The sequence below is a fragment of the Hibiscus syriacus genome, unplaced genomic scaffold (genome assembly GCF_006381635.1).
Source record: "Hibiscus syriacus cultivar Baekdansim isolate YM2019G1 unplaced genomic scaffold, ASM638163v2 tig00002840_pilon, whole genome shotgun sequence".
In the NCBI taxonomy this organism is placed as follows: Eukaryota; Viridiplantae; Streptophyta; class Magnoliopsida; order Malvales; family Malvaceae; genus Hibiscus; species Hibiscus syriacus.
The window spans coordinates 889666-903366 of NW_024061947.1; the positions used below are offsets into that span (position 1 = coordinate 889666).

A 13701-nucleotide genomic window follows, 5' to 3' on the forward strand; every position below is an offset into this window, starting at 1 on the left:
AATCTTAATCGAGTTTAGATACAGGTGAAGGATACTGAGGGTAGGTGTGTTATATGAAACTCTCGAGGGTGTGACTGACAAATTTGTTTAACCTGAAACGATGAAGAGAGACTAGTGCGAGCCTTTTCAAATTGTACAAAGCACTTCACTTCCTACACTCACAAACATCTTTTTTCTTTCAAATATAAGTGTAAATGAATTTAGTATGAATACCTATTGCTGTATTTGGTAAGTCAATGCAAGTGATATTTGTGTGCATGTGTATGTGTACGTATACAGATGTGTAGACTGTAGAGTAGACACACACTAATTTATAATCTCTAGTAGTTTTGATTGAGTTGGTGTCAAGAGAGAATCATACTAGAGATGGCCACAAGTGGGATAGGTTGAATTTTTTACTATACTGATTCCAACATGAGAAACAAAACTCAACTCTTAATCAAAATGAAATTGAAAATAATGGTTAATACTATTTAAAAAGAATAGTTGAATGACCAAAACATAATAAAAGCGAAAGTTGGATACTGAATGTGTAATTTACCATGTGTAGTTTACCAAAAAAATTAATATATAACAATTAATAGAGAAATAAGGCAATTTCAGTAAAAAAAATCATCCTAAAAATCATTAAATACTAAACTAACACCCTTTCGTCCATATTTATCGAGCTAGCACCCTTTTGTATTACATGACAATAAGACGTGTTTTATATAACACAATTAACATAGGTGACATCCCAATCAGCAAAGGTGCGTTCTGCAAGAGACGTCTTATGCTGATGTGGAAAAAACACTTTTTACTGAATACATCTTTCTTTTTACTTTTTTAAAAACAAATAATTTACAAAATATAACATAAAAATAATATAACACTTAATATAAAAATTAAATATAACATAAAAACCTAACATTCAATTATAACATAAAAAATTAATTCAGATATAACATTAAATACCTGAACTTTAATTCAAATATAACTTTAAATATCGTAAATTAATATAAAATTAAAAAGATAAAATAAGATAAACTAACAATGTCTTCTTTGTGAATGTGTTCCACATGGCGGTGGTTGTCTATTTCGAGCATGATTTCTTCGTCTAGGTTGCTCTTCATCTTCATCTACAGTTTCATCTTGTTGGGTAGGAGTCGATGTTGAAGAAGGACCTTCATAGAATGATAAATGCAGAGGTGTGTGATTAACAATATCACAACTTACTGAGAATTGCGAAAATTGTGAAAAGAATGGCAACGATGACTCGACTGCATGCAGTGATGGTGTTAGTGGAGGAGCACCACCTTTCAGATACGATACATATGAAGCAAATGTCGGGTCTATAGGTGTATAATATCTTTAGGGGGCTCAACATGTAAACCATAGGGCTTGATTTATAATCCAGTGGAGTCTACATGTAAATCGATGAGCTCGATATCTAAATCGATAGGCTCAACATGTAAACCGGTGGACTTGACATGTAATGTGAGGGGCTCAACAATGGTCCGAATGATGGATGTTGTGTTGTTTCTGATGGTGCTGTTGAAGACGGTTGAAAGTGTCTATTCTTTATCCACAATTAGTCGGGGATGATGATGTTGTGTCGGTGGATGTTTATCCCAACGATGATGAATAAACTCGTCTCATACCTCATTAGAAAGTATGAACGCTTTTTTGTTTTCGTTGAACCATGACATATATTCAGATGAAACTGACAAACCAATTTCTAAAACATAATGGTGATCGGGAATACATTCATATCAATTCTCCCATATCGCTATCCACACGTTGTGTCTCACCCTCCAATCAATATCAATATTGCCTCGTCTGTCAAAGTTATGCAAATTGTCGAGATTCATAAGTGCTTCTGAGATCAATTGAGTAAAAATATAAATTGGTGAAGTACACAGTCAATTAGTTGCCACTCAACAATAACATAATAGATAAGAGACACAACCGAATGCTATACTTGCAATAGACCACTCAAGTCAGGTGAGATGTAAGTCATTATTTCTTCATTCATATAAAACATCCATTAAAACTGCAAAAAATATTTTTATTATCAACATATAAATGAAATTCTAATTATAGAGATAATTAAATAAAAAAAATTCAATAATTAAAAACATATCTCTAAACTTGATTTTTTTCAATTAATAATCTTATATATTCTAATTCATCAGGATCTCGCGATAGCTTTTTACTGATGACTATCTATTTAATATAAAAAAATATTTTACTCAATTTTATAATAAAAATAAATTGATTTATAAATAAATTAAAAATTGAAATTATCTTAGTAAGAAAGAGAAGATAAATGTTTCGTTCCTGAGGCATAAATATAAAACAAACATTGTAGAAAAAGGAGACAACCGTCAATATATTTTTTTCTATAATTCGTCACTCAACACATTTCTTTAAAAAAGGGCTAAAATTGTCAATTCTAACTAAACATGCTCGCTCCTTCAAAATCAATAAGGTGACTCAACCACATGACAATTGTAACACCCATCTCCCGTATATCTTTCCGTATACGAGATACAAATGTCACATCACTTTTAAAACAATTCCTCGTTTGAAAACCCGTAAAATTTTGTTTCTTTTTATATAACATTTTAATTTACTTATAATAAAACATGCATTAAACTTAAATAGACAAACAAAAAGAGATGTTTAAACACTTTAACGATTTACAACAGTTTAATTCAAATGATTTTCATAGCGTTTTTACTAAACCTAGTACATGCCAACTAAAATACATCAAAAGTAGACATGTATGTCATATTGTTACTGACGAGGCGACTCTAGCTTTGATGTCCGATGATCTCCTTACTCAGCTTGTATTAAACCTACGCGTGAAATAAACACACGTTAAGTATTACTTAGTGAGGCAAAACTAACCATACAATGAAATCATTATATCATTATTTATTATTGATCAAATACCAATTCATTATTTTCCAGTCATTATCATTTCTTTGTAATGCACCCGTAGTGCCCATACGGTCATTCATAAACATATTATGAATTCTGTGGTTTGCACACATAGTGCCAAAACGGTTATTCATCAACATATGATGAATTCCGTACTTTGCACACTTAGTGCCGAAACGGTTATTCATCAACATATGATGAATTTCGTGATTTGCACACTTAGTACCGAAATGGTTATTCATCAAGATATGATGAATTCCGTTATTTGCACACTGAGTGCCAAAACGGTTATTCATCAACATATGATGAATTCCGCGATTTGCACACTTAGTGCTGAAACAGTTATTCATCAACATATGATGAATTCTATGATTTGCACACTTAGTGCTGAAACGGTTATTCATCAACATATGATGAATTCTGTGACTTGCACACTTAGTGTCGAAACGATTATTCATCAACATATGATGAATTCCGTGATTTACACACTTAGTGCCGAAACGGTTATTCATCAATATATGATGAATTTCGTTAATTGCACACTTAGTGTCTATTTGGTAATCACCACACACATATTAATCAATCATACATATATGACTAGTATAACATATAGTCACACAACATATAGGTACACAATTAAATGCACTCACATGGCTTTCCTCGCTACTGTATCCAAAATGCAAAGCTGATTACTCAGGTACTTGACCTTTTCCCTTCGTTTTGCTTATCTCGGGAGCTTTATTTCGATCTACTCAAACATCCATTAAAAACACGTATCATGTCAATTGTTAGTATATTTCCTAACAATTATACTTAAACAATACTCAAAAGGACATATCATTAATTTTCTATAACAATATCAGCCTATTTTTAACATTTCTGGCTCAATAGTATTGATACCCCCACCATGGTATCAATACTACTATACTATGATACTAATACTCTATTACAGTACCGATACTATTTTCGCATTCTGTGATAAATGGTATCGATACCATCCTCATAGTATCGATACTCCCCTCTTGGTATCGATACCACTTGAATCGATATCGATACTACTCAGCAGATTCTACTGATTTTAAGCTTATAGTATCGATAATGTTCTATCAGTACCGATACCCGTGCCCGAAATTTTCAGTTTTCCACCCGATTATCACCCAAATGGGGTCAAATTTTGTTATTTTTTACACCATACAATACTATTAAACTCTTCTTTACCTATCCATACTAACTTTCCTTCATTTAGTTTCTTAGAACATCTAAAATCTTCCAAGAACATTCCATTCTAAGAATCACACCACTTTTTGTAATATGTTCTTAATCCTATTCAATGCTTTTAATCTCTCATTTACCTCTTTGACAAGCCAAATCTACCAGTAAACATCCATAAACACTCATATATTAACATATCATTTCAAAACCCATTTTCAAAAATCTTCATTATTTCCTCTATCTCATAGTTTTAATCCCATAAAACTCTTCCTTAAGCTTCTATCATACTCAAGGCTTCAAAAACCATCCAAAAATGAAATGATAAACTAACCATATGAAATCTCACCTTTGAGCTATGGATGAGAGTTTTTCCACGAGGAAAGAAGAAGAAAATAGAGATGACTTTTGTATTTTTCCCTTTTTCCCTTTTTTTAATACCTTATTAGAATGAATTTTTAATTCATTTTCATTTAAAGGGCCAAAATGCCCTCTTAATCATCCATTGACACAATTTAGTCTAAACCACTAATCCAAATCATTCTCATCTTTTATCATTTAATCGAATAAATCCTCATATTTTTAAATTCTTTCAATAAAGTCCCTAATTCGATATTTGAGGTATTACAACAATCACATGGTTGCGAGATTTATCGAACATCAAGATCTCTCATATGGTTCATAAAATATATGCACGAGCAAATACTCGTGTTTATTCTTCAAAACAATTGTCTTTTAAATCTTCAAAATCTATTTACCACTACGTTAACGATTTGGCCATTGTTAAACCTATCCATAACCTTTTCTATATAGTGGTGACATAAATCACCACAATTATCATCAACTATACCAGCGAGAACACACTCATTTACTGGGAGTCCTAACTGCATTAAAACACCATCTAGAATAATGGTGCACTCCTCATACAAAAGATAGAATCTATATATCTCTAGTCTCTACCTCTCTATTAGTACATAAATGAGGATGGGTTGAAGTCCATAACCTCTAATTATTTGGGATACATACCCCAATCCAACATCTCTCAAGTAACTCTAAATACAAGCAAGTTGATGTGTACATTTTAGTGTTATGGATAAACACTTTTAATATACGATCATTATCCTAATTTATAAAAAACAAATATATTAAAAATTAAAATATTAAATAAAACAAAAAACAAAATAATAATAAAATATATATAATAAAATTTAATAAAATATTCTTACCATATTCGGTTGATGAGTCGAAATACGAGACAAGAAATGGAAGGCGAGAAAAGAAAAATACGAGATAATTAAAAATTCAACAAAGATATGTTCAACAGAAAATGTCTTTGTCACATCAGCATAAAGTGATTTCTATAGAACACATTCTTATTGAGTGAAAAACCACTTATACAAAACGTTTATTGTAAAATATATCTTATTGTCACGTAGTATGAAAGATTACAGGATCAATGAATATTAATGAAAGTATACTATTTTGGTATTTAGTAATTTTTAATGTGACTTTTTAGTAAAATTACCGGATAAAAGTGTATTACGTGTCAAAGTGGCCGCATTTTCTTGCTTCCAAACACGTGTTTCTCACATCTAACGGCCATTACATCACCGTCAATAAAATTACGTAGCCACAAATGTCAAAAATAATACTAGAAAAATCTTTTAGTGGGTCACCCTCACAGTCGAAGAATCCCCGGACATAACAGACGCTTTACATTACCGCTTAGACAAAAAAGTTTAATTTTGAGACTTTGGTCCCTCTATTATATTAATATTTTGTATTTAGTTATGTTTCTTTAATTTAATGTAATTTTATATTTTAATTTTGTAATTATTACCGAGAATGATTCTAAATTGATTAATTTAAATTTTCAAAACAGTCTTAAGAATTGATATATATGTTTGTTATTGATTGAATAAGTTTGATTGCATTTTACATGATTTTAATTATATGACTGAAAAATGACTAATGCTATTATTAATTTGAAGTTTCCTATAATATTATATAGTTTTAAAATTAAATTATGTAAATTAGAGCGGAGAGATTAAAAAATAAAATAATATTAAACATCAAAATAATAGAGGGACTATAATCAAAATTAGACCAAATAAGTCCTGCAAGGGGAAAAAAAAAAGAATTTTAGTAAAATAAAATCCGTTTCGATTCCGTTTGATATATAAATCATGTTTACTGACCACTTGCTTCTTGGCGGTTTGAGCTTTACACTTCCGAACATTCGCTTAATTTTTTATTTTTACTTTACACACTCTCTATGGCGATCTCGTTTCTCTAAGGTTAGATCTTATTTTTCTCTCCTTTAATTTAGATTGTATATATGTTTTAATAGAGTAATCGGATCTTTATTTTTATTTTTTTAAAGGTTTTGTTTTGAGCTGGAAATTGAGTAGATCGGAGAGTGGTAAGTGGTTGACGTTTATTTTACGGATGAATGAGGTATGTTCAGGGGCTTTTTGTTATGTTTCTTCAGTTAGAGCTAGTGATTTTAGTGTCTGTTTGGAGAATACGCCGGGAAAAGGAAAACGGAAGAAAATTGTTGGATTTTTTGGCCTTGTCTATTTAAAGTGGATAAGCTTCTTCAATTTTATTTTTGTGTTCCTTCTTTTTATTTGGGGAGATTAGAAAAAGAAAAAAATTAGCTGAACTAAGCAGCCACAGCAGGTTCACGTTTCTGTAAATATATATTTATATTTTTTTAAGAATTGCTCAGTATAAAATTGCAAAAAAAATTATTTAATATAAAGTTCTATTGCTGTTCCTGAAACAATTTTTTTTTTGTAAATGTTAAATCACTAGTTGAAATTCGTAGACTTGGTTTTTATCATTTCCATTTTTTTTTTGTTTAAAATGTAAGCCCTTTATTATTGTCTTGTATTTTTGGTTGAAAATTCTCGTATGGATCCATGCTTGAAAAACTTTAGGCAAATTCTTATACTCTAAATGGGGTTTGATTCTCCTTTATTGATTGCTTTATAGTTTTGTCCTATCATTTCTTGTGGCTTTTAAAAGGTACAATGCAATATAAGCTTATGGTATTATAAGGGAAAATGGCTAAGGTAAAATGTGAGGAAAAGGAGCTAGAAATTCAATAACGATGAAATAATAGAACATGTAAAAGTGCTTCCATGTTTTTTTCATTGTGCTGAAGGCCAATTTTGAACACCCCCCGCAAACCCATAAAGAGGGGCGGAGAGAGAGGAAGACAATCTGGTAAATTTGTAACATGTTTTGCATTGTCTTATTGATTTACCATTGGTCTTTTGGAGAGTTATAAATTTAATGAAGGCGACAATAGAAGTTCAATTTGGACCTAGCAACTTTGAACACGGCACAATTACATGATACAGGGAAAATAAATAAAATACAAGATGACAAAGACAAAGAACATGACACGAATACATGAACGTGTTAATATATATATATATATATATATATCATGAATTATTAACGTATCAAAATTTATCAACCTTCTATATCGATGATCGCACCCCAAAATGTTTATTTATTTATTTAAAATTCCTTCCTCTAGGTTAATCAGAGGAAATGCAAATGTTTGTTTGCCTGGATTTGTTAATTTAACCATTTTCTGATGTCCTGAAGACGGTAATTTTATCAATTTCTTTCCCGTTAATTGTAGGGAGAAACTGGAAGCATGAATGCAGCTCTAGAATTGTAATACAAATTAAGGTTGTAAAATGAGAATGGATAGGACACAGCATTTGACAAAGAAGCCTGCTGATGTTAAATGTCAAAGGGTAAGAAACTGTTCTTTAATTTTTATTTACTTTTTTTTTCTGTGTGGATTTTCAGTTCTCTTCAATATTTGAGTCTTATGTGTATCATGACTTGCTTATCCTAAGGTTTTGCAACATGCAGAGGAACACAAAGGACATATATCATTTATTTAATTATGAAATTTGATCTAATAAATTTTGGGAGTGACTTTCTGCCTGAGATACCTTCTTAAAAGGAAAATTTAATGTTCAATTAATCAGTCATTCTTTTTATGTTTCTTTGTTCTGCCTCCCTTTTGTTTTTGATGCTTAGTCACGTTTATGGTCTTAAACCTTCAGCCATTCCTTCACATCCTTTTACTTATGATATTCTCCTTGAATAAGCATGCAAATTTGATAAATTCTACATTGCTGCCTGGCCTTCCTTTTACTTTTGTTCTCTGGATATAGGTAGATGACTCCATAGTCCCTGGCTTGGAAGATGAAGCAACCGAGGTTGAGCATTTACTTGTGGAACCTCAAAGTGAGCATATTTCAGTAGATGGAGTCTTATGTTTTGGGAAGGAGAGTATAGAGAAGCATTTGAAAATGGAGGACTTCTCTTGTGCTTTTGATTATGGATGGAAAATTGGTTGTGGTAATTCTCTAATAGCTTTTCACTGCCTTTTCTGTTGATTCTCTCATTTAGAAATACAAAGAATTGATCTTTCAAGCATTTTTAGTTTGTGAATGGTAGCATGCAGAAGCATCTAGAGTGTTTGATAAGTACTCTTTGAGAGGGTTTAGTCTCATCCCTTCAAAAACAAAGTGTGGGCTATTTCTAGGGCAGGAAAAATAAAAACAATATAGAAACAAAAAAGTATGCATTCTAGGTGCGTGGATTTTCTAATATTCTTCTGTAGAATGATTTGAGCATAATTTTGCTCTGCCTTTAATACTGCACTCGCACAAGTGACATCTATTATGCTTTAAACAGGTTAAAATAAGTGTTTCCTGGGGAATGAGCTTTTTACCACTAAATGGATTGAACTAACCAATCCTGCTTAATGCCTGTTTTATCTGTTTTCTCCATTAGTTAGTGTGCATAACTCAAAAGTGATCAGTAATTGTTTGAACTCCAAATTTTTTTAATTTTTGCTAGGACAATCTTTGACTAAATGGTCTAAATTTGATTTCAAGGAATGAACTGTTTTAATCTTCTCAAGACATGCAAAATAGTCACAGGAATGAGACAATGCGATAATAGAAACTAACACTAACTGTACAACTCTCCTTGTTGGGTATCATTCAGGTCCATTTTATTTTACCGCGAATCCCAAACTTTACAACTCTTTTGGTGGAACAAAAAATGCTTTTGTTCAGCTTTTAATTTATAATTTCCGTAGTTATTCTTCTGATGCTGTTATATCTTTTGTGCTTGATAAGGTGGGTTAGATTCTATCTATGGTCAAGGAGGAGATGATTTGAAGCTTGAAGTATGTATTGCTTATTCTTGAGGCTTTATTTTCTTTGAATTTATCTTCTTATCCTTTAGATGTGCTTGCTATTTCCTTCCTTCCTTTTTATTCATTTATTTATAGTTTTCTTTCTGAATATGGTTTACTCTATGCAATCGTGCATAGGCGATTTACTTATCTGATAAAATGCTGCTTTAGTAGGTTCTTGACGGGTTGCTGGATGAAGTTGATGAAATGGATGATATACATGCAGCACATGATCTCTCCAGTGCATGTGAAGATTTTCTTTTGGGTGAGTCTTGTTGTCTTAATTGTCTCCAGGTGTCTGCTATAACATATTATGCTTATATATTATGTTCCTTTCTCTCTCCCTTTTTTCTTTTGTCCAGATATTGAATTCCCAGAAAAGTTTTCCGAGTTGGGTCATGTTTCTCATGAAGTATCAAATTTGCGTAACTCAAGTTCAGAAAGTCATTCACCCGGATTTAGTGGTAGTAACAGTGTTGGTGGCATATCAGAATCATTATTTGTAACTGTTCAAGAATCCAACTACAAGAACAGTGTGCTTGGGAAGATGGTCAATTGTGATTTACGTCATACCTTTGGGACCAAATGCAGTTGTCCTGATCCAGTTATGGAAACTGGTCGACATAGTAAAGAACATGATCAAGATTTTGTCGAGTCTGATGATGAAAAACCTTTAGTGAGTTTTATACTGTCTAACAAGAAGGTAAAAAGCTTTGTTGAAGTACCAAAAGGCGGCACTCATCTCAGACAGAAGAGACTACGGAAGCCTACAAGAAGATATATTGAAGAGTTCTCTAGACATTCTACTACTGGAAAGAAGTGCCTTAAAATCGAACCACAAAAAGAATTTCCTCAAGTTCCAGAGTCTCAGCCACGGAGAGGACGTCCCAGGAAAATCATGCCAAAACTGGTAGATATTCCACGTTTTTTGTTTCTCCCTCTCTCTTCCCTCTCTTCAGTAGCTTGTTTATGTTTTTAGTCATCATTTTCTTTTAGTTAGATATTGGCCGTGATTGCTGTATGATTGCCATGAGAACCAGAAAAACTCATGCATAATGAGGGAAAAAAATATTGATAAATTGTTGTTGCAGATTGGTGATGTTTCACACAGTACATATAAAAATATTCGAGTAAGGAAATGGTTTTTCATAATCCTTTCTTCCCGGTGGCAACATGTATGTGTTTACGACGTAGGTTTATTTTGCAGTATTTTAGTACAAAAGGTAATTATTGTATCATATTAGCCTATAATATACGAACTCAAGTGCGAGTTTTTCTATATAGTTAAAGTATCTTTGGAGGACATATTTCCATATCCCTGTGTTAACACAAATATCAGCAGTCGTACGCTTTATGGAACTTTTGTATGGATTATATTACGATAGTGTTTTCTTCTATAAAAGCTTTGAACAGAATAGAAGCCAAGTGACCATGAAAGATGTGATCACACTTGCATGAGGTGATAGCATTCTTGTTCATTGATGTTCGTTTTTGCATGTTGTGGTCTATGCAGTAGTGAACCTTACAACTTTGTTAAGCATGATAAAAGATAATTTTTTGTGTTTTCTTGGCAGGAGTTTGAATCTGATTGTGAGCTTTCAGCTTCTGAACCTGAAGACAAACGTAAGAGGACCAAAAGATCCAAAACGGCTTTTGATAGGAGGAAGCATCAAAGGATGTGGACCCTTGCTGAGGTGATTAAGTTGGTTGACGGAATTGCTCAGTATGGTGTTGGAAGATGGACTGATATTAAAAAGCTTCTATTTGCATCATCTTCTCATCGAACACCTGTTGATCTGAGGGTACCTCACTGCTTCATCCAATTACACATAGTTTCCTCGTTATAAAACTCGAACTATTTTTAAATATGGATCCTTCTCTTCAGGACAAATGGCGAAACCTTCTAAGATCTAGTTCTGCACATGAACAAAACATGCGAGAGGTTAGCTTTCTTCTTTTCTATTTCCTTTTCCTTCTTTATGTGCATCTTGAAATGCAAATTATTGTTTCAAGTTACATGTATGATATTGAGACCCCCCTTTCTGATAAAACCGTCAATAGGGTAAATATTTACTTGATAATCATACCTTGTTCACGAAGAGTGATTTAATTCGCCCCCCCCCCACCAAATATGTTAGTTACAGGATGAGACTAATACGAAGCATAATGTTCGCGTGCTACCAAAGACAGTGGTATGTCGTATCCGTGAATTGGAAACCATTCATCCATATCCAAAGGTTCGTAACTCGAGCCTTTCATCTGTTGATTCCGACCCTTCATCCAAACAACTGACAGCTGAAGGAGCTGCGGTTAGCTCTCACAGAAGAAATTTACGACGGAAGAATTGTAATTGACGTGCAGTGAAGCAAAGCTATAATTCAAGTTTAGTTGTAAAGAAGCCGTCCCTTTAACACCCATCTTAATCTGCACATATAAATGTTGTCAGACCATTAGGAATTATGTGGTAAATGCTGCAACAAGTGCAAAACACTAATCTTACAGTCTCAATAGCCAGTGATAGGCCTAAACTGATATTTTGAGCAGCATGTTTTGTGCACAGGCGTCAGTTTTAGCATTGAAACTCGAAAACTGAGGTCATATAATTATGGAACTTTTGCCTTATCTTTACGAGATATTTGCTTCTCATTGGATACGAAATGCGTCTAAACAATCGGGTTTTAAACTTATTTCTGAAAGTTTTTTTTTATTAAAATGTTTATAAGTACATGTTTGATTTCTCATATTCGTTGAATCTTGACAACCTGAGGAAGAGAAAATCAATTATAGGGAAGCAGTAAATACAAATGATTGCATTGTAGTTTTTTTAATAATATGAAATGATTAAAATAATATTTGTTTAAAATTATTTTAGTTTATTAAAATATATAATTTTTAGATGTAACTCTTAGAAATTTGAAGACAATATTCCTTTCCTCAATGATTAATATTTTTTATCACTTAATATGGACCAAAAAAACCCAATACCTCCTTTCAGGTTACAAGAAAAGCAAACACAAGTATAACTCTATATCCGACATAAACAGGCTTCTATGCACTTCCTCTGTCTTGGGATGTTGTGGTGGTTGTCTATGTTCTTGTCTAAGCTATGCTCCACTGCGTTCTTCCTTGCTTGAACCCCGTTTCTGTTGTTGACGACATGGTCTCGTTGTTGCTCATATATTCCAGCCACCATGGCTCTCCTCAGCCCTCCTGCCGTGCAACTACAACTCACCATCATTGTTACTGTAAACAACACCAGAAGCTTCATGCTGCACATTCTTGGTTAATGCACATGCAAAAGGATGTAGTAATGTCCGCTAAGTTAGGGTGCATTTATAGAGACGTCATCCAATGTTGAAATGAGTGTGTTTTAGAAAATAAATACCATGAATGGGGTCTCCACCATCATTATTGGCTCCCTACCAGCATGTCCTTAACATTAAAACAGTGTTAAGCATTTTGATATTTATTTATACCTAATTAAGTCTTGGGAACCACTAGTGTGAATGATAGTTGAGACAAAAGTTTTGAGTGTATTAAGCAAGCAGCCTTAACAGGGAACATCCACCATTTAAGTGGGAACATAATTAGTCAATGATTCATAATTGCCTGCTTTCATCATTGATTTGCTTACTTGAAAATATCACACATAAACTCCATCCCTAACCAATGGTACTTTCCAGAATCTGAAAGTCATTGCAAACTTGTGGAATACAAATATTTTCTTTTTTTTAACTCAAATCCAATTTAATTTAATTATAAAAAAATAATGATTCAAACTGAATATTTTATTTGAATTCTTTCTAATTGAATCTAGAGTAATTTGAATTATAGATGATAAAAATTTAAAATGATTCAAATAAAAAATGAGTTCATCTATAAAAAAAAAAACTAAAACCGAAACAGTTTGATAAAAGGACTTTGCCAAGAAAAGATGTAAATCCAAAATTAGTTGGAACTAAAATTATCTAAAAAATTTATAATTCAAATTAACTTGATGGATTAAAAGGGGGAAACCGACTCAACTTGTCCAATTAAGATAGCAGAGAAAACAATGTAAATATGGTTGTAGTTTTAGTGGGGAAAGGAAGCATGTGAACAATTTAGGATACCCAGAAGCTTCCATTTTAGAGCAAGAGAGAAGGGGTTGCAGGTGGTGTAAGCAAGAGAGAAGGGATTGTAATACAAGTGTCATTCCACTACCATCTAAAACAAGCTCTCGCTTTCAACTCTGCATAAAAATCTTGCTCCCAAACTATGCTTCCACTGCCACTTGACTATGTCACTAGAATTACAAACCCAAGGAGAAAAGGAAATTAGAGCATCAA

General features: G+C 32.6%; 1 protein-coding gene across 2 annotated transcripts; it reads left to right on the plus strand.

Moving 5' to 3' along the window:
• Positions 1 to 6345: 6345 nt before the first annotated feature.
• Positions 6346 to 11972, plus strand: LOC120154739. Of its 2 annotated transcripts, none has more exons than XM_039166397.1 (10): positions 6346 to 6431; positions 6518 to 6591; positions 7793 to 7910; positions 8340 to 8526; positions 9315 to 9364; positions 9548 to 9638; positions 9736 to 10283; positions 10948 to 11175; positions 11259 to 11315; positions 11512 to 11972. In XM_039166397.1, exons 3-10 carry the CDS (start codon positions 7851 to 7853, stop codon positions 11725 to 11727), a joined length of 1437 nt encoding a protein of 478 aa, XP_039022328.1. In that variant the 5' UTR covers positions 6346 to 6431; positions 6518 to 6591; positions 7793 to 7850; the 3' UTR covers positions 11728 to 11972. The 2 variants fall into 2 exon arrangements, with proteins under 2 accessions (XP_039022328.1, XP_039022334.1); XM_039166403.1 differs by having other exon boundaries at positions 6518 to 6556.
• The last annotated feature ends 1729 nt before the right edge of the window (positions 11973 to 13701 follow it).